Below are 23,629 nucleotides of genomic sequence, written 5' to 3'. Positions count from 1 at the left end.
CTGAGGTCCTGAATGGGGGCACCTCTCCGTCTGGGGCATGGATCCTGGGGAAGAGGCTGCCCCGGGAGTGCCGGTGCCGGCAGGCCACTGGCTGGCGCTGTTGCTGTAACGATTCTTGGTCTTCATGTAGCTTTTAGTTTGCTTGCGAACCGAACTCTGACAGGCATGATCCGAATCCTGTGGCGAGAAGTGTGCTTAAAGTGAACACTACGGGGCTCACAGCTAACGCAGCTGCGGCCACCCTGCCCTCTGCCCCCCACACCCACCAGCCACCGAGAGGCTTCCTTGGTGACCTGCGGGGCGGGCGGGGCTCACAGAGGGTGGCCCAGGACACTGTGTGTCTGCCTGGCACGAGGTCCTTGTCACCAGCCTTGCCCTCTCCAAGGGGGCAGCCCCCACGACACCAAGAAAGGGGAGGGAGGTGGGAGATAAAGAAAAGCTTCACCTCGTTGCTCTCCAGCGACGCCTCGCTGCTGACTCCGGGGGCTCTGGTCAGGCCCTCGCTGCTGCTGCTGCGCCCCCCGGCCCCCAGGCTGGCACAGAGGGCGCGCTCTTCTGACAACAGGGAAGACGAGGGCAGCTGACCACAGGTCTCCCCCGCAATGACTCCCCAGGGCCCTGCACCCCCGCCTCCCATCAGCTCCTCCAATAGCTCCCTGTTCTCCGAGGCCCGGCTCAAGCCCTCCAGCCCCAACACGTGCACAGGAGTTTTGCCCGTTCCGTTCGCTGATAAATGCAAGCACCCATGTAGGGCAGCCGGCCCACCCCTGCGGGATCCTTCACCCCTGCTCTCTACTGGCTGGACCCGCCACAGTCTGTGTCCCCGCTGGGGGGGCCGGGCAACACTCACCCCGGCTGCCACTGCTGCTACTCTCCACGTCGCGGTCATTGATCGGGGAGGTGACGTCCCTGTAGCAGAGGCCTCCCACTGCCAGCGGGTTCTCGTCGCTGCTGTTGAAGGTGACGTAGCCCGGCAGAGGCACCTGCTCTGTGGACAGAATGGGGCGGGTAAACCCACATGAGCGCAAAAGAGACGACTTCCTCCTAACAAATTCAGCCTCCGCAGAGGAGTTTCAGCAGGAGGGAAGGCCCGGGATTCAGGCAAGCGGAAAGTTCCGTCTAAATGGCCGTTCCTCTGTTGGCACCCCGCGGCATGCTCTGCAGGTGAGGAAAGACTGAGGGGCATGCGGACCAGTCTGTCCGGGCAAGGGCAAGGACACGCCGTCGGGCCCAGTCCGACCTGGCGCCCCCTCCATCACCCCCTGTGCTGCCTTTCCAAGTGGACAGAGCAGGACACGGTGAGCTGTGCTTACAGGTTCCTGAGCCGAAGGCAAACCAGACACTAAGTACTCCTCACAGCTGGGAACGAAACCTCACACACACCGGCCTTCACGCCCCCTGCGACTTTTCAACACAGACATCTAGGGGTGCGGCTTGTCGGCTGAGTCAGCCCCAGCCAAAGAGATCTGGCTGAGCAGGGAGGCGGGAGGCCCCCGGCTGAAGACGAACAGAAGTAACACCAAGTTTACATGACCTCTGGACGCATCTGCCTGCACGAGAATGTTTCCTGATCACTGGCAAAGAGGATACAGGCACATACAGAGAATTTAAATATCACAAGGTGTAAGGAAATGGCACAACTAAGGAACAATGAGCATCATTCTTAGGTAAATGTTTTTCTGCCTCTGTGGGTGCATAAAAAGGTGCGTATAAATGGGCTTCGGCCAGATTATTTGGTAACTCCGACGAATCCCATTTTCAAAAGCACCTGTTGTACAGCAACACAGGTTATAACCATCCCCCACCCTGGGTAGGACCCGACCTTCCCGCGTCCCCGCCATACCTCAGGTGGGCCGACAGCATGGACTCCGCGCTACAGAAGCACCCAGCCAAATACCCCGGAGCTATGGGCTCACAAGCGTGCTCCACAGAGGAAGAGGCAGGGGGTCACCCTGCAGCGGCCTGACCACGGCTGGGGGCAGCTTCTCCAGTGGCCCAGTCAGCCCACCCCTCTGTGGCTGATGGGAAAAGGTAGGCCTGGAGCTCTCAACCCAGCGCTAAAGGTCATGGGAGGCAATGGAGTCTTGTGTATTCTTGACCAAAGCAAGGTCTCCTGTGACTGGGAAAGTCAGTTTCTAAGCTCCGGGGGCACTCGCTCACGAGATGGGCCCATCCACCCAGCCTGCTAGACCAGCAGGACTGACCCGGCCACTGCTGGGTGACAGACATCAAATAAGATGTAACTCTTACCTAACACTGATCACTTGGTCAGGCCACAGCCTGCGCCCCCAAGAGCACTGCGCTCCCCACGAGGCGCTGCCGACAGGAGAGAAAATGCACTACTAGCGCACTGAGTGTACCGCCCAAAACCGCTCCAGTCTAGCACGGGGAGAAACCGCCTGCCCCGAAACACAGCCACCTCCAGCTGGTGAAGGGCACGGAGTCCGGGCTTCAACGTTTTCTCTGCACTAGCTGATAAAGGAAACCCCGGCTTCACTGTATTTCCACTGCTGGAGAGAAAGTTCTATTTTGTAACGTAACCCCTGGAAAGGAAGATCAAAGGATGAACCCAGAAGCTAGCCAGTGACCTATGTCTTTCTATCCCTGTAATCAGTTCTGATCTGTGAGCCGCAGCCCCCAGGGCCCACATTCCGAGGGCCGAGAACTGCTCGGTCTCCTCAGGCCGGCATCTCAGGAGGCACCGCCGAGGAGCCACAGGAGGAGCCAGCAGGAGGTGGGAGCAGGAGGTGGAGCACTCACCACGGCAAGGCTGCTGCATCTTGCCCCCGAGTCCAATGGCTGTGATCCTGGCCAAGGCTCGAGGCCCCTCATGGATGCTGAGGCCCTTCTTCCGACAGGGCCTCTGTCTCTGCGGAACGGGGCAGGATTCATCCGAAGAGCTTAGGTCTTCAAATTTGTCTGCAGGTCAAACACCAGAATGGGGACATTTTGTTCAGTGATGGACTAATTTAGTAATCTTCATAGTACATGGGAATAAAATCATAATTGGCTTTCTCACGTTAAGAAGAAAAAACTGTGTTTCCCAGGACACCACTCGAAAGCAGTACCACAGTGGGCCAGTCCACCGTTCAGAGGGCCGCGGGGAGATGGGGGAAGAAGCAAGCTCGCGGAGCAGGAGTCTCAACTGACAAAGTCTGTCACGATGGGGCAGTCTTAATTCTGACTCCGCTCTCTGGATTCCAGATTTTTTTATAACAAGTATGTACATTTAAAACCAGAATTAAATTTTGATCCGAGATGATAAATAAGATCCGTCTGGTCATCGACATAGAGGATATCAGTCATAATTTCCTAACAACTGTACGTTCTCCCCCTGCACGTCCTGGGAAACTGGGTGCACGTGCCGGCCGCGCGCCGGGGCCGGGAAAGCACCCCGCATGCCGCCCGTCACAGCAGAAGGGCTGGGCACGCTCACAGTCCCTACCATCTTAGAGCTTTTCACAGTTTTATTTCATCACACCTGGAAGGGAGCACTCACGACCAGATTTGTGTAAGGCTCGCATCTGGTGAGCCCTCACTCTCGGGCGGGTACACTGGGGCTCAGACGCCGAAGGAGCCCTTCATCCACTGCCCCCCGTGAGCTGGCGCCCACCACCAGTGATCCCAAGGCAGGAAGCAGCGCCCTGGCGTGACAGCCCAGGTCAGTGACCACCTGGCGAGTGAGGGCGTTACTGAGGCAGGTTCCAAACGTGGCCAGTGACGCCAGGCCAGTGACCCTCTCTTCCCCACCCAGCTCGCTCCCATGTGCTCCAGGATCTACGCCGCCGGGAGGAAACTGTGCTCCCGCCCAGGCAGAAGACGGCGGACTCGTCAAGAGTAAAAGGACGAGGGAAAAGGGATAACTAAGGCAAAGGCGGCTCCATGAATCTGAACCTCCCAGCACATCCTCTCGAACCTGACAAGTGAGCAAGGACAACAGACACAGCCACACGAATCCCACCCCGTCCACAGAAGTGGGATGACAGAGCGCACCCCCGGCGCCTGTTCCTTGCTCCCGTGGAGACGTGACACGTTCGTTCTCTTCTCGCAGAGAGACTTCTTGCTCACACACATCCAGTCTCCGAGAAGAGCAGGCAGGTCTAGAATAAAGCCACACTTGAAGTGAGACGAGGGATAAGACGTGCCAGTGTTGCCCCCAGAAAAAGTCTATTCTGTGACAGAAAAAGCATCCCAGCAGAGGGAAGCACAACCCCAGAGCAGCAACTTAAAAATGCACATGGGACATGGAGCAGGACAGCCCCACTCCCGGAAGACCCCTCGTGGAAACAGAGCGTGAACAGGAGAAGCAAGTGGGGGACCTCCAGGATCGGGCAAGACAAAACCATATCAAGGACAGACACATAAGGCTTGGCCTCACCATGTCCCCCTCTAGCCATCTCCAGGGAGGACACAGGAACCGAGGACCAAACACTGCAGTGAGTGAAGACGCACCTCCCTGCGAACCACCACCACGGAAGAGGGAGAAGAGAGCGAGCGTGATACTCCACATGGGCACATCTTAAGCACGGAAGAGTGAAAAAAGCGTCCTGATTCAGAAATCCAGAACGGAGAACAAAAAGAGACAGGCACGCACTCATGACAGTGAGAAAGGGAAATGGAACTCAGGAAAGAGGAAGAAAACAAAGGCCAACTGGGCACCTGGCTGGCTCAGTCAGTGGAGTGGGCGACTCCTGACCTCGGGGTTGTGAGTTCAAGCCCTGTGTTGGGCTCAGAGAGGACTTAAAAATAGAATATTTAAAAAAACAAAACAAAGCAAAAGAAAGGTCAGATTTTTAAAATGAAGACCCACGGGGTGCCTGGGTGGCTCAGCGGTTTAAGCCTCTGCCTTCGTCCTCTGCCTCATGATCTCAGGGTCCTGGGATCGAGCCCCGCACTGGGCTCTCTGCTTGGCGGGGAGCCTGCTTCCCCGTCTCTCTCTGCCTGCCTCTCTGCCTACTTGTGATATTTCTGTCTGTCAAATAAATAAATAAAATCTTTAAATAAAATAAAATGAAGACTTGGTCATGAGGTGCCCAAAGCAGAACAGATTTGAGTGTCGGGGCTCCTGGGTGGCTCAGTCGTTAAGCCTCTGCCTTTGGCTCAGGTCATGATCCCAGGGTCCTGGGATCAACCCTACATCCCGCATCCTGCTCAGCGGGAGCCTGCTCTCCCATTCCTCCTACTTGTGTTACCTCCTTGCTGTCTCTCTGTCAAATAAATAAATCTCTTTTTTAAAAATATTTTATTTGCATGGAAAAGCAGTACTGCAGGAAAGTGAGAAAACCACTAAAGACTGAACAAGAAAGAGGAGAGAGGATTGAGTCAGGAGGCAGGTAAAAAACAGAAATGACACAGGAAAATAATTACTGGAACTTTTTAGGAGACAGAAACGGTTTTGTAGACCTCTATGTGAGCTGAAGTTTGAAATCCCAGAGGAAGGGATTTCCTAGGAAAATGCAGTTTACCAAACCTGGCCCCTGGGAAATGAGAAGGCTTAAGCGGACCAATTTCTATAGAAGAAACAGAAAAACTTAACACAAAGAAAGAACAGATCCAGATGGTTTCACAGGAGAATCCTGCCAAACCTTTAATACAGAGCACCTATGCTGCATAAATTGTTCCAGGGCACAAAAAAGGAAGGAAAACTCAAATTCTCTGTATGAGGTACACCGATGCCTACACCCGATAAAACAGAATCACAAACCAGTATCATTTATAACTGAATAGCCAGACAGAAAAACTAAGTAAAATACTGGCAAACAATCCAACATCACATTAAGAAAATGATATACCACATGGGATTTAAACGAACGATGTAAACTTGGTTCATTATTAGGAAATTCACTAATATACTCTATTAGGAGATCTAAAGAGGATATTAACAATCTTCTTCATAGATGCTGAAAAAGCCTTTGACAAAATTCTACACTTATTCCTGTAAAAAACAGTCAGGAATACAGAAAACGTCAGATACTTTCTTAACACGAGAGAATACATGCACACCTTACCCTCCCAAGCCAGCATCTCACCTACGGTGGCATTTCCGCTAAGGTCAGGACCAGGTGAATTCCCACTGTCCCCACACAATCAACCACTTACGAGAATCCTGGCCCATGCAATAAATCAAAGAAATCAGAGGTTCACAAATCAGAAAGAAGCAGTGAATCTATCTCTGTGGGCAGACTGTATGGTAGCAAACCTGGAAAAGCCTGGAAAATCAATTCAAGCAATGACAGAATTCAGCAGAACAGAATATGGAACTGGCATGCTGACGCCAACAGCCTTCATCCTCACAAATAGGCAGGCGGAGCATATGAAGGCAGTGAAACCCCATTTACAAGACCAACAAAGAAAGACACTTAGGAAGAAAAAAAGTTACACACACAATGTCTAGGAGGAAAATTTTTAACCCTCCTATAGACACAAAAGTACACCTGAACTAAGGACATCCTTGCATTACAGAGGATGGCTCAGAATCGTAAAACGGGTCACTGATTTGCAGATCTGCCACAGTCCCAACAACACGCTCTTCCGAAGCAGCTAGACAAGTTGATGTTCAAGTTGACACAGAAATACACGAGCGATATACTAGGGAACACTGGAAAGGGAAAGCTGCAGGGGGACTGGCCGGCCAGAGACAGTCCAACGTTCTACAAAAAGCCGCAGGGAGTCAGCCGTGTGGGTCTGGTGTGTGGACAGACCCCGAGAACAGGAGAGCAAGCCCAGAAGCAGACCTGGGCACAGACAGAAACTCAGAGTCCATGACAAAGCCTCTCAGATCACGAGGTCAGAGATGGGACTGTTACACAGTGCGACGAAGCCAGGACAACGGGGAAGCCATCAGAACACCACACTCGCGCCACACATGACAAGAAGGTACACAGGGTCAGAGAGCTAAACGTCAAAAACGAAACCAGGTAAGAACCAGAAAAAAACGAGCAAATTCTTGGACAACCAGGAAACAGAAAGATCTTCTGTGACTGGCCCAAATCTAAAAGCAAGAAAGACGGATGAATCTGACTATATAAAGTTAAAATATCCCGTGTGGTAATGAGCACCACAAGCAAAGTCAAGGAACGGCAGGTGTGAGGCACCCCGGCTGGGGGCTGCCGGTCCGCGTCTCCCGGGGCGCCACTGGCGAGCTGGGCACCTTTGGCCTGGCCGCTGCCACTCCGCGCTAACGGGCCTGTCTCCGATCAGACCAGCACGCCTCAGCCTCCACGGCACAGCGGAGTCACGGGGGAGGCAGGCGTCTCTTGGCAAGGCTGCAGGGGCCAAATCTCAGGGGCGGGTGGGGGTTGGCAGGGGACCCGGCGGCGCCGCAGCACGTACCTGGGCTCCGATAGACATTCTTGGGCAGAGCAGGCGAGTGAGCGTCTATCAGCCCCACGATCTTCATGTGTCCGCACTGCTTGGCCAGCATCCGGGCTGTGGCCCCGCTGTGGTCTCTTGTGTCCACTCTCACTCCCTGTGAAAGTTCACAGAGGTTCAGGACCCAGGACCTTCCCTTGCAAAGCACTCTCCTTCCCCAGGTGCGGGCTCCGGACCCCAGCTAAGACGTGCCCGGGCTGCTCACCGCAGGAAAGGTCGGCACCCAGGCCCTCGGCAACCCCCCGTCTGCGCCAGAAAGGGGAAGGCCTGTGAGGCCCTCACTGTCCTTTAGGACGAGGTGGGGGCCGCTGGAGGGGGGCCTGGTGGTGGCAATCCAGCCATCCGGTGGCTGCGCAGCTCTCCACCCCCCTGCCCCGCAGGCAGATCCTTGAGGGTGAGGCAGTCCCGGGCTCCAGGCAGGGAAGGGCGCACGGCAGACCGCTGGGGCCACAGCCCAGCCTTCACCCTTCGCACTTGGGCAGGCCCGCCCGCCTCACGTCTCTGCACGAGAGAAAGCCGGGACAGCAGATGCTCGAGAGAAGCAACCTTTCAACATCCTGACCACAGCGAGAGCAGCACCCTTCTAAGAAAAGTCCCATCATTTTTATCCAAAGCCCGAAACTGTACTTCTCTTCCGCACAGTAATTCCACTTCTGTGGTTCTCTCCTGAGGAAATATCCCCAAAAAACAGAGACTGCTTCAGTGACACAGGTGTTCGGTAGAGAACCCGGAGACCGTGTAACTGGGGGTGAGGCCACCATGTCATTGCCATAAATGCTGGTGCTTACAAGTAACTGGTATAACCCAGGTTCTGAAAGGACCATATGTCTTTATGACACATAAGGTATAAAGTGTCTTTTGAGGAACAGCAGATGATGTGGACATATGGGGAGAAACGGAATGAAAAGACAGAGGCAGAGACTGGAGTGATGCGTCTACGAGCCAAGAAACAGCGGAAGCCAAATGCACATATTCCTCCCAAAGCCTCTGGAGGGAGTGTGGCCCTGCTGGTGCCTTGGTTCTGGTCTTCTGGCGTCCAGAATTGTGGGAAAATAAATTTGAGTGTTTTAAGTCCACCAGCTTCATGGTAAATTGTTAAAAGCAGCCACAGGAAACTCCTGCACCCACTAATGCGTGAATGGCTACTTAAGGCGGACCGATACGATCAAGCACTGGGTCGGAGACTGAGGCCAGCTTCTCCGACGACCGTGGAAATACGTCTGTGCTGTTTTGCTCACATTTAAAAACACACTGCAGAGGCAGATGTATCGATTTATGTAGCAGGATTCTGCTGAATTATTTATTTGCAGGATTCCATTTATGCAGAAACCTAATCATAGCTGTTAGCGCTGGGGGGCAAGAGGAGACAGTGCAAGAAAACTTAGAGGTTTTTTTAATGCTTATTTCTAAATTTTTGGATTAATTATCCTCTAAATTTTATTGTTTGGCTTTTTTTTTTAAGCCTGTAGGTTATATTACTTTCACATGTGTGGGGTTTTTGTCTTTTTTTAAAGATTTTATTTATTTGACAGAGATCACAAATAGAGAGGCAGGCAGAGAGAGAGGAAGGGAAGCAGGCTCCCCACCGAGCAGAGAGCCCCATGCGGGGCTCGATCCCAGGACCCTAGAATCATGACCTGAGCTGAAGGCAGAGGCCTTAACCCACTGAGCCACCCAGGTGCCCCTTCACATGTGTTTTTAAATCATGAAAACAACATGCCCTGGACAGGCCTGGGATACTGCAGGTTGAGCCCCGGACCCCCGCAACAGTAACACAGGCAAATGAAGTTGTTGGGTCTCCCAGTGCGTGTAAGTTACATTACACTATACTGTGGTTTATTAAGTGTGCCACAGCATTACATCTGAAAAAACAATGAGTATATCTTAAAGAAATAAAATACTCTATGGGGGCGCCTGGGTAGCTCATTCAGCAGAGCATGAACTCAGGGTCACGAGTTCAAGCCCCGTTTCAACATAGCGCTTACTTGAAGATAAACTTTACTGCTAAAAAATGCTATCATCTGACTTCTCAGTAAGTCATGATCACTGATCACAGCCACCATAACAAATATGACAATAGGGGCCCTGGGTGGCTCAGTGGATTAAGGGCCTGCCTTGGCTCAGGTCATGGTCCCGGGATCCCAGGGATTGAGCTGGGTTGGGCTCTCTGCTCAGCAGGGAGCCTGCTTCTGCATCTTCCTCTTCCTCTGCCCCTCCCCTCAACTCAGGTGCTCTCTCTGCTCCTTCTCAAATAAATAAATAAAATCTTTAAAAAAAAAAAAGATAATAGAAAGTTTGAGCTATTGCAACAATTACCAAAATGTGACACAGAAACACGAAGTGAGCGAAAGGTGTTGGGAAAACGGCACCCACAGACTTGTTCAACACAAGGTCTCCACAAACCTTCCATCTGTAAAAAAACGCAGCATCTGTGAATGCGATAAAGTGAAGCACGAGAAGGTGAAGTGTGCCTGTACACATTCGTAAGTTATAGGAGGATTTCCTTATAATACTGCTATTACTGAGGGTTTAAGAGAGGTTTTATATTTTAAATATTTCTCAGAGCTTACTAGTTGATACACTTTCATAGGTTCATGGAAAGGCACAAGGAAGTTATTAAATCACTGTTTACAAAGGAAAAAATTTGTAAGTATGAGAGGTGACGGATGTTCAGTAAACTTACTATGGTACTCATTTCACAATGTATACTGAATTCAAATCATGCTGTGCACCTTAAAATTATACAATGTTAAATATCGATTGTATCTCAGGAAAACTGGAAAAAGTATTTTAAAAATAAAAGATGCGAAAAAAAGACCATGATACAAAACAGTACGGATCTTACAACAGCAGCAAAACAAGACAAACAAAAGTGTGTCCAACACTAGAAGAAAGCGTGCCCAAACTATTATTTCTAAGCAGTAGGATGGGGGATTTCCCCCCATCTTCCTAATCTTCTGTATTCTCTAAATTCACAACGAGCACACTTACTTTGAAAGTGGAAAAGACAATAAACAACATTTTAGAAGCTTCAACCAGGCAGTGTGGGGTCTGAGGGCGGGACCACCGGAGCTCAGTGCTCTGGAGGGCAAACCGGCAAACCCTGACCGTGCACACACCCACTGACCCAGCAATTCCACTCCTAGGGATTTAACCTAGTGTAAACACTACATACACTAACAGTTAGGATTTTCCCACCAGCGTTTAGTACGGTGAGAATCAGGAAAAGCATAAAATCAGGAATTAGGGGGCGCCTGGGTGGCTCAGTGGGTTAAGCCTCTGCCTTCGGCTCAGGTCATGATCTCAGGGTCCTCGGACTGAGCCCTGCGCCAGGCTCTCTGCTCAGCGGGGAGCCTGCTTCCTCCTCTCTGCCTGTCTCTCTGCCTACTTGTGATCTCTGTCAAGTAAATAAATAAAATCTTTAAAAAAAAAAATCAGGAATTAGTGAAATAGGACGGACCACATCTATAGAGTGGAACGCGACCCCCTACTATGGGACAGGTCCAGCCAAGGGCGTTTACTAATGTGAACGGGGTGCACGGGACATTGTTAAGAGGAAAAAAAGCAGCACACAAAACATTCTGTATAATGGGACTCCACTAGGACTTAAAATATCCTTTAAAAACCCAGGCGGATACCCGACAAGGTGTTAACTGTGCTATCTCTGGGTGATGGGATTAGAAGTACTTCGGGCTTTCTTGTGGCTTCATTGTACTTTCTGATTCTTTTATAGCAGATACAGATCACTGTATAATAAACATTTACTTAGGCGCGCTTTCCCCCTATTTGGAAACCTGTGATCAACTGACAGTTTTGGCTGAGGCTAGTATAGAAGGTGATTATCACATGTGCTCTAGTAGGAAAAAAACTGCATCTTTACAAGACCTTAACTGAGTTCTACTTTCTATAATCCCCCATTTTGAAGAGCTCTGGTTAGAAATCAGCTCTGAAACCTTTAGCCTGGGGCGCCTGGGTGGCTCAGTGGGTTAAGCCTCTGCTTTCGGCTCAGGTCAGGATCCCAGGGTTCTGGGATCGAGCCCTGCATCGGGCTCTCTGCTCAGCGGGGAGCCTGCTTCCTCCTCTCTCTTTGCCTGCCTCTCTGCCTGCTTGTGATCTCTGCCTGTCAAATAAATAAAATCTTAAAACAAAAAAACCCTTCAGCCTTCAAAGGTCACTTTTAGAGGGGTCTGGAAGGGGAAAATGAAAGCAGTCAAAAGGCACAAATTTGAGGCGCCTGCGTGGCTCAGTGGGTAAAAGCCTCTGCCTTCAGCTCAGGTCATGATCCCGGGGTCCTGGGATCGAGCCCCGCATCGGGCTCTCTGCTCGGCGGGAAGCCTGCTTCCCCCCCTCTCTCTGCCTGCTTCTCTGCCTACTTGTGATCTCTGTCTCTGTCAAATAACTAAATAAATAAATCTTAAAAAAAAAAAAAAAACAACCCACAAACTTCCAGCTGTAAGATACCACATGATGACTGAGGCGAGCGCGGCCACGTGATAATTATGGAAGTCGTTTGGAGAGTAAATCCTGAACGGGCCGTGCGCCAGAGACAGAAACGCTCAGTCACAGGCCGGGTGAGCTTGGAGCGCAGCTGGAGACCAGGGAGACGGGAGGGGTTGACGGCTTTTCTCTGAGGGCCCACTGAACAGTGGGGGCCTGAGCTTTCGGCTCCTCCAGGCAGGAGACAGGGAAGCCGCCATCTTCATTCCTGGCCTCCAGAGCTCTACGGAAAGCGCTCAGGGAACAAAAGCTCCCGAGAGCGAACCCAGCAGATTACTTAGCCTGGTAGCTGGCAAGAGCGGTGCAATTCCGCCTCGGGCAAAGACATTTGAGAATCACTCCAATGGCCCCTCTCCCAGAAGATTAGCAAGACCATCCGGCCAAGACCAAGTTCACTGATCAGTGAGAACTACGGAACTCCAGAGATAGGGGAAAGCAACACACAAACTTCACGGCTTTCTTTCAATGATCCTTTAGTCTTTCCCCTCCAAGTACTAACCAGGCCCGACCCTGCTTAGCTTCCGAGATCAGACAAGATTGGGCACGTTCAGGGTGGTATGGCCATAGACGATCCTTTAGTCTTTCAAGGTTAAATTTTTAAAATTTTATTTTTTCTTAATCTTTTTAAAAAATTTTTCCTCTCCTATTTTAACTTTTTAAAAACCATTTTATCTTATCAATACCTTTTTAAAAATCTTTTTTTATTAAAGTCATATTTTATCCCTTCATTGTATTTAACTTTATTTTCTGTATACATACAGGTTTTTTTTCCTTAAAAATTTGGGATACAGTTTAATAGAAATATACTCTAAATGCAGCACATGGCTTTGCTCTAGTCTCCAGCCTGATCATATTCTTTCCTTTTTTTTTCTCTTTTCACTCAACTTATCAATTCCATTTTTAGAATCTTTTTAAATTTTCATCTTTACTGTCATATTCCATCCCTTCATGTTTACCTTTAGTTTTGTATCTATATATATAAGATTTTCTTTCTTTAAAATTTTGGGAGGTAGTTTCTTCTAACAAATCAAAATATACCCAAAATCAAGTCTGTGGCTGTCTTCCATTCATCAGTCATTTATACACACACACACACACACACACACACACATACATACATACATACACACACACACACACACACCCACCCCTTCTCCCTTGGTTTTGGGTCTCTTCTGATTTGGTTAGTGTATATTTTTCTGGGGTCATTGCTACCCTTTTAGCATTTTGTTCTCTCATTCATCTATTTTTTTTTTTAGGATTTTATTCATTCATTTGACAGAGAGAGAGAACACAAGCAGAGGGAGGGACAGCGGGAGAAGCAGGCTCCACGCTGAGCAGGGAGCCTAATGTGGGATTCGTTCCCAGGACCCTGGGATCATGACCTGACCCGAAGGTAGGCACTTTACAACTAAGCCACTCAGGTGCCCCTCATTCATCCATTCTTATCTGGATAAAATGACAAAGGCAGAAAAACTCGCCACAAAAAAAAAAAAAAAAAAAGGCAGTACCAACAGCAAGGGACCTAATCAATACGGACATTAGTAATAGGTCAGAACTAGGGTGCCTGGGTGGCTCAGTGGGTTAAAGCCTCTGCCTTCAGCTCAGGTCATGCGCGAGTCCTGCATCGGGCTCTCTGCTCAGCAGGGAGCCTGCTTCCTCCTCTCTCTGCCTGCCTCTCTGCTTACATGTGATCTCTGTCAAATAAATAAATAAAATCTTTAAAAAAATAATAACATGTCAGAACTAGAGTTCAGAATGACGATTATCAAGGTGCTAGCTGGGCTTGAAAAAAGCATGGAAGGTATTAGAGAATCCCATTCTTTTTTTTTTTTTTTTTAATTTACTTATCTGTAAGAGAGAGAGAGCACAAGCAGGGGGCCAGCAGGCAGAGGGAGAGGCAACCAGAGGGAGAAGCAGGCTCCCTGCTGAGCAAGGAGACTGATGCAGGACTTGATCCCAGGAACCTGGGATCATGACCTGAGCCGAAGGCAGACGCTTAACTGACTGAGCCACCTAGGTGTCCCGAGAATCCCTTTCTAGAGAAATAAAAGAACTAAAATCTAACTAAGCTGAAATCAAAAAGCTATTAATGGGATACAATCAAGAATGGAGGCTCTTACTGCTAGGATAAATGAGGCAGAAGAGAGAATTGGTGACATGGAAGACCAAATAATGGAGAATAAAGAAGCTGAGCAACACAGAGACAAACAACTACTGGACCACGAGGGGAGAATTCGAGAGATAAGACGAAACAGTATCAGAGTAATTGGGATCCCCCAGAAGAAGAAGAAAAGGGGGGTGGTGCAGAAGGTATACTGGAGCAAATTATAGCAGAGAATTTCCCTAATTTGGCAAAGGGACCAAGCACCAAAATCCAGGAGGCACTGAATACTCAACTTTTTTTAATCAACATGGACAGAACTGGAGATGATGCTGAGTGAAATAAGTCAAGCACAGAAAGTCAATTATCATATGGTTTCACTTATTTGTGGAGCATAAGGAATAATTTGGAGGACATTAGGAGAAGAAAAGGAAAAGTGAACTGGGGGAAATTGGGAGGGGGAGATGAAACATGAGAGACCATGGACTCTGAGAAACAAACTGAGGGTTTTGGAAGGGAGGAGGGTGAGGAGATGGGTGAGCCTGGTGATGGGTATTAAGGAGGAAACACTGCATGGAGCACTGGGTATGGTGCATAAACAACGAATCTTGGAACACTGAAAATAATAAAATAAAAATAAGATGTTAATAAGTAAATAAATATTATAACCATTAAGTACAGAAAAAAAATCCAAGAGGCACAGAGACCCCCTCCTCAAAACCCATAAAAAGAGGTCTACACCCCATCATCTAATAGTAAACCTTACAATTCTCAGTGACAAAGAGAAAATCCTGAAAGCAGCTCAGGACAAAAGGTCTGTAACACACAACAGTAGAAATATTAGACTGGCTGCAAACCTATCCACAGAGATCTGGAAAGCCAGAAAGGACTGTCATGATATATTCAGAGCACTAAATGAGAAAACTATGCAGCCAGGAATACTATATCCAGCTAGGCTATCAATGAAAATAGAAGGAGAGATAAAAAGCTTCCAGGACAAATAAAAATTAAAGGAATTTGCAAACACCAAACCAGCCCTCCCGGAAATATTGAAAGGGGTCCTCTAAGCAAAGAGAGAGCCTAAAAGTAACAGACCAGAAAGGAACAGAGACAATATACAGCAACAGTTGGGGCGCCTGGGTGGCTCAGTCGGTTGGGCGTCTGCCTTCGGCTCAGGTTGTGGTCCCAGGCTCCTGGGATCGGGCCCAGCGTCAGGCTACCTGCTCGGCGGGAAGCCTGATTCCCCCTCTCCCTCTGCCTGCCTCTCTGCCTACTTGTGATCTCTGTCAAATGAATAAATATAATCTTAAAAAAAAAAAAAATATAAATATATATATATATATATGTATATACAGTACAGTCACCTTACAGGCCATACAATGGCATTGAATTCATATCTTTCAAGTTACCCTGAATGTAAATGGGCTAAATGCTCCAATCAAAAGACACAGGGTATCAGAATGGATTAAAAAAACAAGACCCATCGATATGCTGTCTATGAGAAACTCATTTTAGACCGAAAGATACCTCCAGATTTAAAGTGAGGGGGTGGAAAACAAATTACCATGCTAACGGACATCAAAAGAAAGCTGGGATAGCAATCCCTATATCAGATAAATTAGATTTTAAGCTAAAGACCATAACAAGAAATGAGGAAGGACACTGTATCATACTTAAGGGTCTGTCCGACAAGAAGATCTATGTCAATTTTAAAGATCTATGTCCCTAATATGGGAGCAGTCAAATATATAAACCAATTAATAATAAAATCAAAGAAACACATCAACAATAATACAGTAATAGTAGATGACTTTAACACCCCCCTTATTGAAATGGACAGATCATCTAAGCAAAACATCAACAAGGAAATAAAGGACTTAAATGACACACTGGACCAGAAAGACATCACAGATACATTCAGAACATTTCATCCCAAAGCAACAGAATACACATTCTTCTCTAGTGCACATGGAACATTCTCCAGAAGAGATCACATCCTGGGACACAAATCAGGTCTCAACCAGTACCAAAAGACTGGGATCATTCTCTGCTTATTTTCAGACCACAATGCTCTGAAGCTAGAACTCAATCACAAGAGGAAAGTTGGAAAGAACTTGAATACATGGAGGCTAAAGAGCATCCTACTAAAGAATGAATGGGTCAACCAGGAAATTAAAGAAGAATTGGAAAAAATTCATGGAAACAAATGAAAATGAAAACACAACTGTTCAAAATCTTTGGGACACAGCAAAGGCGGTCCTGAGAGGAAACTAAATAGCAACACAAGCCTTTCTCAAGAAATAAGAAAGGTGTCAAGTACACAACCTAACCCTACACCTAAGGAGCTGGAGAAAGAACAGCAAAGAAAGCCTAACCCCAGCAGGAGAAGAGTAATGATAAAGATCAGAGCAGAAATCTAAGAAATAGAAACCAAAAGAACAGTAGAACAAATCAACAAAACTAGAAGCTGGTTCTTTGAGAGAGTAAGATTGAGAAACCCCTGGCCAGACTTATCCAAAAGAAATGAGAAAGGACACTAATAAAATCATGAATGAAAGAGAGATCACAACCAACGCCAAAGAAATACAAGCAATTATAAGTACATATTATGAGCGACTATACACCAGCAAATTTGACAATCTGGAAGAAATAGATGCATTCCTAGAGACATATAAACTACCAAAACTGAACCAGGAAGGAATAGAAAACCTGAACAGACCCGTAACCAGGAAGGAGATTGAAGCAGTCATCAAAAATCTCCCAACAAACAAGACCCCAGGGCCAGACGGCTTCCCAGGGGAATTCTACCAAACACTGAAAGAAGAATTAATACCTGTTCTCCTGAAACTGTTCCAAGATATAGAAATGGAAGGAAAACTTCCAAACTCACTTTATGAGGCCAGCATTACCTTGATTCCAAAACCAGACAACCCATCAAAAAGGAGAATTACAGACCAATATCCTCCGTGAACATGGATACAAAAATCCTCACCAAAATAATAGCCAATAGGATCCAACAGTACATTAAAAGGATTATTCACCACAACTAAATGGGATTTATTCCTGGGCTGCAAGGTTGATTCAACACCCGCAAATCAATCAAAGTGTGATACACATTAATAAAGAACAAGAACCATATGATACTCTCAATAGGTGCTGAGAAAGCATTTGACAAAGTACAGCATCCTTTCTTGATCAAAACTTGGGGGGTGGGATTATGGACACTGGGGAGGGTATGTGCTATGATGAGTGCTGTGAAGTGTGTATACTGGCGATTCACAGACCTGTACCCCTGGGGATAAAAATATATTATATGTTTATAAAAAATAAAAAAAAAAAAACAAAAAAAACAACTCTTCACAGTGTAGGCATAGAGGATACAAACCTCAATATCATCAAAGCCATCTATGCAAAACCCACCGTGAATATCATTCTCAATGGGGAAAAACTGAGAGCTTTTCCCTTAGGGTCAGGAACACGGCAGGGATATCCACTATCACCACTGCTGTTCAACACTGTACTAGAAGTCCCAGCCTCGGCAATCAGACAACAAAAAGAAATTAAAGGCATCCTAATTGGCAAAGAAGTCAAACTCTCACTCTTTGCAGATGATTTGATACTTTATGTGGAAAACCCAAAAGACTCCACCCCAAAACTGCTAGAACTCATACAGGAATTCAGTAAAGTGTCCAGATATAAAATCCATGCACAGAAACCCAGGTGCATTTCTATATACCAATAGCAAGAAAGAACAAAGAGAAATTAAGGAGTCGATTCCATTTAAAATTGCACCCAAAATTGTAAGATACCTAGGAATAAACCTAACCAAAGAGGCAAAGAATCTCTACTCAGAAAACTATAAAGTACTCATGAAAGAAATTGAGGAAGACACAAAGAAATGGAAAAATATTCCATGCTCATGGATTGGAAGGTAAAATATTGTGAAAATGTCTATGCTACCTAAAGCAATCTACATTTAATGCAATCCCTATCAAAATACCATCAATTTGGGGGCTCCTGGGTGGCTCAGTGGGTTAAGCCTCTGCTTTTGGCTCTAGTCATGATACAAGGGTCCTGGGATCGAGCCCCGCATCAGGCTCTCTGCTCAGCAGGGAGCCTGCTTCCCTTCCTCTCTCTCTGCCTACTTGTGATCTCTCTCTCTGTCAAATAAATAAATAAAATCTTTAAAATAAAAAAAAACAGATCTATTTTTTTGTTTTTCAAAGAAAAGGAACACGTAACCCTGAAATTTATATGGAACCAGAAAAGACGCTGAACAGCCAGAGGAATGGTGGCATCACAATTCCAGACCACAAGCTCTATTACAAAGCCATAATCATCAAGACAGGATGGTACTGGCACAAAAACAGACACATAGATCAATGGAACAGAACTGAGAACCCAGAAATGGACCCTCAACTCTATGGTCCACCAGTCTTCAACAAAGCAGGAAAGAATGTCCAATGGAAAAAAGACAGTCTCTTCAACAAATGGTGCTGGGAAAATTGGACAGCCACCTCCAGAAGAATGAAACTGGACCATTTCCTTACACCACGCACAAAAATAGACTCAAAATGGATGAAAAACCTCAATGTGAGACAGGAATCCATTCAAATCCTTGAGGAGGACACAGGCAGCAACCTCTTTGACCTCAGCCACAGCAACTTCCTCCTGGAAACATCACCAAAGGCAAGGGAAGCAAGGGCAATAATGAACTACTGGGACTTCATCAAGATCAAAAGCTTTTGCACAGCAAAGGAAACAGTCAACAAAACCAAAAGACAACTGACAGAATGGGAGAAGACATTCACAAATGACATATCAGATAAAGGGCTAGTATCCAAAATCTATAAAGAACTCAACACCCAAAGAATAATCCAATCAAGAAATGGCCAAAAGGGGCACCTGGGTGGCTCAATGGGTTAAGCCTCTGCCTTTGGCTCAGGTCATGATCTCAGGGTCCTGGGATCGAGCCCCACATGGGGCTCTCTGCTCAGCAGGGAGCATGCTTCCCCCTCTCTCTCTGCCTGTCTCTCTGCCTGCTTCTGCTCTCTGTCAAATAAGTAAAAAAAAAAAAAAAAAAAAAAAAAAGAAATGGCCAAAAATATGAACAGACATTTCAGCAAAGAAAGAAGACATCCAGATGGCCAAGAGACACGTGATAAAGTGCTCCACATCACTCAGCATCAGGGAAATACAAATCAAAACCACAGTGAGATGCCACCGCACACCAGTCAGAATAGCTAAAATTAACCGGTCAGGAAAGGACAGGTGTTGGTGAGGATGTGGAGAAAGGGGAACCCTCGTACACTGTTGGTGGGAATGCAAGTGGGTACAACCACTCTGGAAAACAGCATGGAGGTTCCTCAAAAAGTTGAAAATAGAGCTACCCTACGACCCAGCAATCGCACTACTGGGTATTTACCCTAAAGATACAAACGTAGTGACCCGAAGGGGCACGTGCATCTGAATGTTTATAGCAGCAATGGCCACAACAGCCAAACTATGGAGAAAACCTAGATGTCCATCAACAGATGAATGGATAGAGAAGATGTGGTATATATATACAAAACAGAAGACTATGCAGCCATCAAAAAAAAAAAAAAAAAAAACACACAAAATCTTGCCATTTGCAACAACGTGGATGGAACAAGAGGGTATTATGTTAAGTGAAATAAGTCAATCAGAGAAAGACAATTATCAAATGATCTCGCTGACATGAGGAAATTGAGAGGCAGTTGGGGGTCGTGGGGTATAGGGAGGGAAAAAATGAGACAAGATGGGATCAGGAGGGAGACAAACCCCAAGAGATTCTTAATCTCACAAAACAATCTGAGGGCTGCTGGGGGGAAGGCGGGAGGGAGAGGGCGGCTGGGTGATGGACACTGGGGAGGGTATGTGCTATGGTGAGTGCTGTGAAATGTGTGAGCCTGATGATTCACAGACCTGTATCCCTGGGGCAAATAATACATTACACGTTAATTTAAAAAAGAAGAAAAAAAGATGCTGAACCTCACCGACATCGGAGAGAGGCAAAAATCAACAGGAGACAGCTCATGTGATACCAGGTACCACGTGTTCCTGCGGGTGTGGGAGACAAGAACTCCGAAACACTATCAGGACATAAATCAGGCTGACCGTGGAGGAAAGTCAGTTACTACTCTCTAGTGCAGACTCACTCAGCCTACACACCGAAACGTCTAATTTGAGGAATACATCCTGATTTCTTTGAAATCCCTTCCCACATGCTTGAGAAGACAGGTATGAAATGGGAACTGCAGCCCTGTCAGGAGCAGCAAAGTAGACACAACTGAAATGTCCACTAAAAGGGGAACGGATGAAGGTCAAACACTCAGACGTCCAATACACACAGAGCTCTCAAAATGAGTGCACCGGGAGGCGCCTGGGTGGCTCAGTGTGTTTAGCCTCTGCCCTCGGCTCAGGTCATGATCTCAGAGTCCTGGGATCAAGACCCGCATCGGGCTCTCTGCTTGGCAGGGAGCCTGCTTCCCTCCCCCTCTCTCTGCCTGCCTCTCTGCCTACTTGTGATCTCTGTCAAATAAATAAGTAAAATCTTAAAAAAAAAAAAAAAAAAAAAATGAGTGAACCGGGCCCCCACATGCCAGCATGCTGCTGAAGGACGCACACGGTCCGACACGTTAACTACATAAATCTTTACATCGAACCACCGAACAACCTGTGCCCTCCTTAAAGACATGCTGTATGGCGAAAGCAGAAAACCAGGAGCAGGAAAGCTGCAGATCAACATCTGTTTAGCGGTCACTTTGGGGTCACGTGTGTGGAATTAGTATTATCATCTGTACTTTTCTGTAAGTTCAAAGTACTTCAAATTTAAAATTCATAATTCTGGCTGCTGTGGAAGGAGTATAAGTTGGTACAATTTGCTCTTCAGATGGCAAGTGGGCAATCCTGTGTTAAGACCATACTTACATTCCATGGAAAATTCTACCTTGGGTACTGAACTGGACAGATGTGGTCACACGCGTGTGCAGAGATGTGTGTGCAGGAAGTCTCCACACTGAATGTGACAGCCAGTGGCTGGCAACGACTTACTTCTATCTACGGCCCACTGTCAAACAACCTCTGATTCGTCCCTCCAAGGAAGTGTTGCGCCGCCATGAAGAAAAGAGAGAGAAGAGAGATTACGATACACAAACACAGAACGATCTCCGAGAGAGAGAGAGAGAAGGAAGGGAAATAAATAAATAAGTAAATGAATGGAGGGAGCGAAGGAGGGAGGGAGGGGAAGAAAGAGAGAGAAAGGAAGAAAGAGAGCAAGGAAGAGCGAGCGAGCTGAGGGGCAGCCATGGCGGGGAGACCGGGAGAGCAAGGCAAAGGGGGCGGGCAGGCTCCTGTACCCCCTCAGTCTCATGTCTAGTTTTACCACATGAGGGTACCGTTCCCAAGTCCTTCTTTTTCCTTTTTTCTGAAGTCTATGTGAGCGCAGGATGGGGGGAAGGGGAGAGGGAGGGGGGAGAGAGAACCTCAAGCTCCCTGCTCCGCCTGACGCCGGGCTCGACCCCACGACCCTGAGATCGTGACCAGAGCAAAATCCACGAGTCAGACAATTCACTGACTGAGCCACTCAGGCGCCCTTGGGGGGCATTTGGATTCTTCTTTTAAAGAGAGATAGCATGTTGACATTTTATTTTGCTAAACTATCCAACAAAGTGGAACCCCAAAAAAGAGACAAATCATAAATACAAATGGCCAATAAATGCATTTTTAAATGTTCAACCTCACTGATAGGTATAAAACAAAATAGATGTCACTTTTCTCCCACCACACTGGCAAAAACGTAAGATGAGCAACTTCCAGGGCTTGGTGAAGACATGAAAAAGTGGGCACCTGCACACATTACTGGAGGGGAGGCCAAAGAGACAACCTCTGCAGTGGGAACTTGCTAGGATTTCGTATTTCAACCCTGCTGCACTTTTTAATGACTTTTTTTTTAAGATTTTATTTATTTATTTGGCAGACAGAGATCACAAGTAGGCAGAGAGGGAGGCAGAGAGAGAGAGAGGAGGAAGCAGGCTCCCTGCTGAGCAGAGAGCCCGATGTGGGGCTCCATCCCAGGACCCTGAGCTCATGACCCGAGCCGAAGGCAGAGGGTTTAAGCCACTGAGCCACCCAGGCGCCCCTTAATGACTTTATTAGGATAAAACTCACATACCATGCAATTCACCCACTCACAGTAGATAATTCACTGGCATGCAACCATCACCACAATGAATTTCAGAACATTCTCCTCACTCTAAGAAGAAATCCTGTACCCCTTCACCGCCACCCTCTCCCCAATGCTTCCATCTCTCACCATCCCTTCCCCTCCCACCCTCTACTGCCGGCATTACTAGATCAGCATTACTCTGCTTTCTAGCTCTACAAATTGCTTAGTCAGGATACTTCATATAAAAAGAATCATACATGGGGGGCGCCTGGGTGGCTCAGTGGGTTAAAGCCTCTGCCTTAGGCTCAGGTCATGATCCCAGGATCCTGGGATCGAGCCCCGTGTCAGGCTATCTGCCCAGCAGAGAGCCTACTTCCTCCTCTCTCTCTCTGCCTGCCTCTCTGCCTACTCTTTCTCTGTCAAATAAATAAAATCTTAAAAAAAAAAAAAAAAAATCATACATGGGATGCCTAGGTGACTCAGTCGGTGAAGACTCTGCCTTTGGCTCAGATCATGATCCCAGAGTGCTGGGATCGAGCCCTACATCAGGCTCCCTGCTTAGCCGGAAGCCTGCTTCTCCCTCTGCCCCTCCCTCTGCTTGTGTGCTCTCTGACGAACAAAATCTTTTAAAAAACAAAACAAGGGGCGCCTGGGTGGCTCAGTGGGTTAAGCCTCTGCCTTCAGCTAGGGTCGTGATCCCAGGGTCCTGGGACTGAGCCCCACATCAGGCTCTCTGCTCAGCAGGGAGCCTGCTTCCTCCTCTCTCTCTGCCTGCCTCTCTGCCTACTTGTGATCTCTGACAAATGAATAAATAAAATCTTTTAAAAACAAAAACAACGAACCATACACTACGTGGTCGTGGGTGTCTGCATCCTCCCACTGAGGGTAACATTTTCAAGGCTCATCCATATTGTGGGGGTCAGAACTTCACTCCTGTCTCCAGCTGCCTGACACTCCCGCGTGTGGAGCAACCGCTTCACTTCTCCATCTGCCAGCTGACGGACACGTGGGCCTCCACCTTTTGGCTACCACGAATAACACTGCTATGGACATTTGTGTGTAAGTTTTTGTGTGGACCTGTTTTCAGTTCCTTTGGGTTTATACCTAGGAGAACGGCGGGGTTAGACAGTAGCTTTGTGTTTAAAACTGTGTGAGGCCCTGCCAGACTGTCCTCCAGAGAGGCCGCGTCATTTCACCCTCCCACCAGCCGAGTGTGAGGTTCCAACGTCCCCACATATTCCTCGACTCTTGTTACTGTCTTCTTATACGACAGACGCCCCTGCACTTTTGATCTGCACTTCCCAGATGACTAATGATGTCAAGCGTTTGTTCATGTGCTTACCGGCCATCTATAAATCATTTTTGGAGAAATGTCTATTCATATCCTTTGCCCATGTTTAAATTGTCTATTAGGACCTAATAAACGTCTCGTGCGAACACCAGCAATCTCTCCTACGGAAACGCGGCGG

The 23,629-nt window shown here is 47.5% G+C and overlaps 1 protein-coding gene across 16 annotated transcripts in view; it reads right to left on the bottom strand.

Annotated features, from left to right (window-relative positions):
* LOC111156138 (ankyrin repeat and sterile alpha motif domain containing 3) overlaps window positions 1-23,629 on the bottom strand; it is a 37,135-nt gene that overhangs the window by 5,289 nt on the left and 8,217 nt on the right. For 15 of the 16 annotated variants that reach the window (XM_022516809.1, XM_022516808.1, XM_022516803.1 and 12 more), the window contains 5 exons: window positions 7,333-7,468; window positions 2,761-2,919; window positions 851-988; window positions 446-555; window positions 1-177 (listed from right to left, as the gene is read on the bottom strand). In XM_022516809.1, the coding sequence (XP_022372517.1) occupies window positions 1-177; window positions 446-555; window positions 851-988; window positions 2,761-2,919; window positions 7,333-7,468 (720 nt within the window). The remainder of the gene's footprint in view (window positions 178-445; window positions 556-850; window positions 989-2,760; window positions 2,920-7,332; window positions 7,469-23,629) is intronic. The other variant, XM_022516797.1, reaches the window with a different exon arrangement.

Source organism: Enhydra lutris, unplaced genomic scaffold (genome assembly GCF_002288905.1).
Source record: "Enhydra lutris kenyoni isolate GAN:26980312 unplaced genomic scaffold, ASM228890v2 scaffoldscaffold45, whole genome shotgun sequence".
NCBI lineage: Eukaryota > Metazoa > Chordata > Mammalia > Carnivora > Mustelidae > Enhydra > Enhydra lutris.
The sequence above is the reverse complement of the archived record's forward strand: the minus strand, read 5'-3'. Positions and strand labels throughout refer to the sequence as shown.